We start from the raw sequence: 6,040 nt of genomic DNA, 5'->3' as shown, positions 1-6,040 counted from the left end.
TGGCATAGTGGCATGTGCTTCAACATAACCATTATCCTTGGAAATATACACCCGCCAGTACCAGGATTACATGTTATATGTTATATGATTGGACAAAATATTTTGGTCATCTTCCCAAGGCAACCTTGTCCACTAGCCTATATCAAAGCCTAGTATCTACCCTTGCCACACTAAGGCCACTTTTCTTGGCTCGACCCTGGCGCCACCTCGCGTAGATCAAGAGTTGCGCCCCTTATAATGAAACCACGATATCCAATCAGATCGCTGTTCTGATCTCGTACAGCTTCACAAAAATGACGACTACCATAGACGATGATGACCTCTTTCATGAGATAACGAAAACATTCACGTCTTCATCCATGACACAAAAACATAGGCAATCGTTTTGGGGGTTACAAGATGAAGAGACATATTCATGTTAACAAAGACAGGCAGCGTTAAATCATTGATGTTGACTTTTAGCACAGGAAAGTGGGCTTGATGTGGCAAGGGTGGAAAAAAGACTTTGATATAAAGGCTAGTTGATTCTATTGCCTAGGGAAGATGCATTTGACAGGATCAGCATGTGATCTTAATTTTGACTTGTTATCATAAGTAAGCATCATAAATATAGTACTAGTGATATATGACGGGGAAGATGAATATATATCTGCATAATGTTGTCCTACGTTGTTGTCATCTCTGTGTAATGATATGTGTTACCATGGTTACCCAAACATGACTATCATCAAGAACCATAACATGCTACCCTCACAATCTATTGCATACACTTTGAATGGAATGTGACAACCATAAACAATACAAAACACAAGCCAACATTTGCAATGGCATACGTACAAAAGACTTGCAAGACAATTACTTTTCTACATTGTTGTATGGGTGAAGGTTGTTTAAGAAGGGGGGTGGGGGAGTAGAGATTAGGGGGATTCATAAAAAAATGTTCCATAAAAATGGCGGGATTCCGCCTATTACGATAGTTGTAACCCTAAGATGATTGTAACGCTCATAGTTTACATATATCAACGATAGCCGTAGCGTTAAGACTGCTTCCTGAAGCGGGGTCCAGGTCTATTATATACACACAATAATGAATGAATTACTGCATGAATAAGTCAGTCTACGATGCACCTGAAGTCAGTCTACGATGCACCTGAAGTCAGTCTACGATTCACCTCAAGTCAGTCTACGATGTGCCTAAAGTCCATCTACAATGCACCTGAAGTCAGTCTACGATGCACCTGAAGTCAGTCTACGATTCACCTCAAGTCCATCAACGATGCACCTCAAGTCTATCTACGATGCACCTCACAGAGTATGAGAGAGCAATCTACTGTATCAGAAATGTACATCCGTATTTTAACAACATGTAATTGCACAAAACCTTCAGAATGAAGGATAAAACAAATACAGGTCTACTTCCCCATAATTAATTGAAACAGTAATCTATGATACAACAATTGACCATGATAAACTGTTAGAGGAGGAACATGGCTTGGTACAAAACACCGGATTCTGACATATACATTTGATGTCTTTGTTTTCTACATGCCGAGAGTTTTGTCAAGACCGGTAGAATCTTACCGCTCAGTTTTGGATTTCATTTCATTTTTCTGAAATATTATCCAAACACGACTTTGATTGGTTAGTCCTTGATAACTTCATGAATACATCCCAGGCATCTCTCCTTGTTACTTTTACTTCCTACATCACTTGGGGCGGTCGGGTAGCCTAGTGGTTAAAGCGTTCGCTCGTCACGCCGAAGACCCGGGTTCGATTCCCGACATGGGTACAATGTGTGAAGCCCATTTCTGGTGTCCCCCGCCGTGATATAGCTGGAATATTGCTAAAAGCGGCGTAAAACCAAACTCACTCACTCACTCCTACATCACTTCATCACAGCTGCCATTTTCCCACTGTTGTCCGAACGAGAACGGTGGAAACAAAACAAACTGAACTGATCTGTTACTTGAGGATTCAATGACTTCCGTATAAGGTTTGCTTAAGGTTAAATGTACAAAATACCAGATCATAAAATCTGTAAAAAATAACAAAACCATTAAAATAGTAAAACTACACAGAATAAGTATTTTGTAAATAAATGACCAGTATTGTCATTCCGAACTCCAGTATGGTTCACACAAAAACATGTAAAGGACCTTAGGCTCAAGAAAATATAATATCAAGTTGGACCACGTTGATGATGACGATGGTTGAATGACAATTTGTTTTGTAAATGTAATATGCTGGCAGGTTTATCTTGTATTGCAGCAATGGCTTGGAGGATACCCTCTGCCAACACCATCAATCGGACTCAGGAAACTTTCGTACATCACACAACCATCTTTCATATGTCCCATGAGTCCATCCACTTGAGGCCACTCATCACGGACCCTTCTTCACTGGCCATTGGACCAGATGTGCCGAACGTCAGGGGGTAGAACAGGTAAAAACTGGAATGTTAGATTACAGCAACTTAGCAACAGCAACTAAATCCAAAAAGTTTGACCATATCACACCGATTCTATAGAACCTCCACTGGCTCAAAATCAATGAGTGAGTGAGTTGGGTTTAACGCCGCTTTTAACAGTATTCCAGTTATATCGCGGCGTTTAAGCTTAATGTGGGAGGAAAGCCTGAAGTGATGCAGGTCTAAGACGTTTACCACTTCGGTGAAACCCACGAGCACGGGTATGGTGCTGACAGACCTAGAAACATAATCAGAGCGAACCGGGATTCGAACCCACAATCATAGGTTTCTGGCGTGCCCAAGGGACGCAACTCTGCACAGCGAATCGCGGCGCCTTAGACGACTGGGCCACCCGTGCCCCCTCCTACAGATCAGGAAAACTGCTATGCGTATTTCCTTGTTTCTTACTCTATACACAGATATATGAAAAATATGATTTGAAAAAAAGGCTTAAAAATGATAATTAATATTGTTGTCACACAGGATGAAGACAAGTGAAATGGGGTTTAACGTAGTGTCCAAGATTATTGCACTTATATAGCAACGTGCATGCACGTGTGTGTGTTTGTGTGGCTGCTAGTACTGGTCCGGACTGATGCCGAATTATAGTGCTAGATCACTGAGATACCATGCCGCAGTTTAACATGAATACCCCACTCAGACACAGTATACTGACTCCAAGCCGACCAGTCCTTATTTTAGCCCTTTAATGCCGAGAGCCAGACAGGGTAACAACAAGTACCACCTTTTATCGTCTTTTGGTATGACGCGGGTGGAGATTGAACCCCGGACCTTCCGCTCTCTGGGTGGACGACCTACCACTAGACCACGGAGGTAGCCCCTTAATGCCGAGCGCCACACAGGGTAACTGTATTATCAGAAGTGTATTTCAAACTGTAGATAGTCTCTTGACTGTATATATGTCTGTGAAGGACATTACCTGCCAACCAGCACAAAGATGATTAACACCAGCAGCCAGGGGAATACTTTCACCGCCCAGTTCTCCGGCAGTGTCAGACAGAATCGGGTGATCAGGTAGTCCAGCATCACACCTGTGACACGCAGACAGTAGACGTGTCAGCAAAACAGCAACAAGGGCAGGCCCATTCCACAAAGAGATCTTAGCGATATGACTGTTGTGAGCCTATGTTGGAGTATGGGAGTTACGATCATCTTAGCGCTAAGATTGACCCAAGCTCATCATAGATTGCCCCAATAATGAGACCATTGCTAACAAGTTTCAGCATCATAAACCATGAGTTTTCAGGTACATAAGTAATAGAATAGGACAGGCTATGGATGATATGATATGATATGATATGATATGATATGATATGATATGATATGATATGATATGATATGATATGATATGATATGATATGATATGATATTTGATATGATATGATATGATATGATATGATATACAAGGTCACTTGAATCCGATTTGAAAAAAAAATCAAAAGGCAGATTCGTATTTGCCATTAGCACTGATTAGCATGATTGACTATGGTTTTGATTAAAATATATATCTTTTGCATTGTATATTATCATCTAAACTTTGCAAGCTAAATCAAGTGATTAGATATATCAAATGGTTGTATAAATGACAATTCCTGTTGCGAGGTCAATAACTAGTCAAAATTAATGGCAATGATGTTTTCATAAACTTTATAATATACTTCACTTTATCATAGTGGCAGAATTCTGCTCACAATATGGTAATGATTATGCCAATATCAGAAGGTTGTCATTTCTGCTTTCAGTTCCGTAAAAACAAATTAAGTCTCGATGACAACATCATTGCCACCTCAACATCCATCTCCAGATTCCAAACCAATTGAACCCTCACACTGTCATTAGCCTCCATGTGTCTTAACCCAATATCCCAAGACGTGATCCCGTGGTGTCAGTGCATGGGTAGGTTACTGTACCTCCGAACATGGCGCTGAACAGGAAGGCGGGGAAGTAGTGGTGGAAGTACAGGACGCGGCCCATGCCCCAGAAGGGCAGGTAGTGCAGCCCCCAGCCCAGCAGCAGCCACCAGCACGCCCGGAACATCTTCTCATTGTACACTGGAAGGGAAACAGACAGGAAGTATGTCACATGATGCATTAAGTAGGTCACATTGCATGAAGTAGGTCACAGTGAATGAAGTAGGTGACAGTGCATGATGCATGAAGTAGGTGACAGTGCATGATGTAGGTCACAGTGCATGAAGTTGGTGACAGTGAATGAAGTAGGTGACAGTGAATGAAGTAGGTGACAGTGCATAATGCATGAAGTAGGTGACAGTGCATGAAGTAGGTGACAGTGCATGAAGTAGATGACAGTGCATGAAGTAGGTGACAATGCATGAAGTAGGTGACAATGAATGAAGTAGGTGACAGTGCATAATGCATGAAGTAGGTCACAGTGAATGAAGTAGGTGACAGTGCATGAAGTAGGTGACAGTGCATGAAGTAGGTGACAATGAATGAAGTAGGTGACAGTGCATAATGCATGAAGTAGGTCACAGTGAATGAAGTAGGCGACAGTGCATGAAGTAGGTGACAGTGCATGAAGTAGGTGACAATGAATGAAGTAGGTGACAGTGCATAATGCATGAAGTAGGTGACAGTGAATGAAGTAGGTGACAGTGCATGAAGTAGGTGACAGTGCATGAAGTAGGTGACAGTGCATGAAGTAGGTGACAGTGCATGATGCATGAAGTAGGTCACAGTGTACGATGCATGAAGTAGGTGATAGGGCATGAAGTAGGTGACAGTGCATGGTGCATGAAGTAGGTGACAGTGCATGGTGCAGGAAGTAGGTCACAGTGCATGATGCATGAAGTAGGTCACACTGCATGAAGTAGGTCACACTGCATGAAGTAGGTCACAGTGCATGGTGCATGAAGTAGGTCACAGTGCATGGTGCATGAAGTAGGTCACAGTGCATGAAGTAGGTCACAGTGCATTATGCGTATAGGAGGACATCCAGCACACGATTCATGATGAAGAATAAATAATATCAATAGATAATATACTCTGCTCAAAAAGAAAGGCAAAAGTGATATCAGATGTATATCTTACATATATAAATAATCAACAGAAGGTAATCGATTGTTCACAATTTGCACACATCACAGACATTGGGGACCTGTCTGTCAAGGAGCAGTGTCTGTGTTCAGTAGATATGACAGCATACAACCTGAGGCGGTGATCTCTCACTTACCTTTGATAGGCTCAGGTACTTGAATACCACGCTTTAACTTTATCCTGTGTATAACGAAGAACACGAGGAACAAGGCCTTGATAACAAGCAGTCCCCAGAAGATGACAGGATTGCCCAGGAGGTAGATACGGTGGTTCTTGGCAGAAAATATCTGACCCTACAGAAAGAAAAGAACGTGCAATCATATCACTAATTGATTTTTGTTGGTTGGTTTGTTGTTTTACGCCGCACTCAGCAATATTCCAGCTATATGACGGCGATCTGTAAATAATCTGTAGATACCCCACTCAGACACAGTATACAGTGAGTGAGTGAGTATGGTTTTACGCCGCTTTAAGCAATATTCCAGTCATATCGCGG

The 6,040-nt window shown here is 41.9% G+C and overlaps 1 protein-coding gene across 1 annotated transcript; it reads right to left on the bottom strand.

Moving 5' to 3' along the window:
- Positions 1-1,822: 1,822 nt before the first annotated feature.
- LOC124127432 (protein O-mannosyl-transferase 2-like) lies at positions 1,823-5,837 on the bottom strand (the record flags this gene model as incomplete). Its single annotated transcript, XM_048398686.1, has 4 exons — positions 1,823-2,450; positions 3,408-3,519; positions 4,399-4,539; positions 5,681-5,837. Coding segments are annotated over 4 exons (516 nt in total), but the record flags the coding sequence as incomplete, so codon positions are not given.
- Positions 5,838-6,040: the final 203 nt, after the last annotated feature.

Source organism: Haliotis rufescens, unplaced genomic scaffold (assembly GCF_023055435.1).
Source record: "Haliotis rufescens isolate VD_foot unplaced genomic scaffold, xgHalRufe1.0.p SCAF_184, whole genome shotgun sequence".
NCBI classification, from domain to species: Eukaryota; Metazoa; Mollusca; class Gastropoda; order Lepetellida; family Haliotidae; genus Haliotis; species Haliotis rufescens.
Note: the sequence above shows the minus strand (reverse complement) of the source record. Positions and strands in the feature narration are given on the sequence as shown.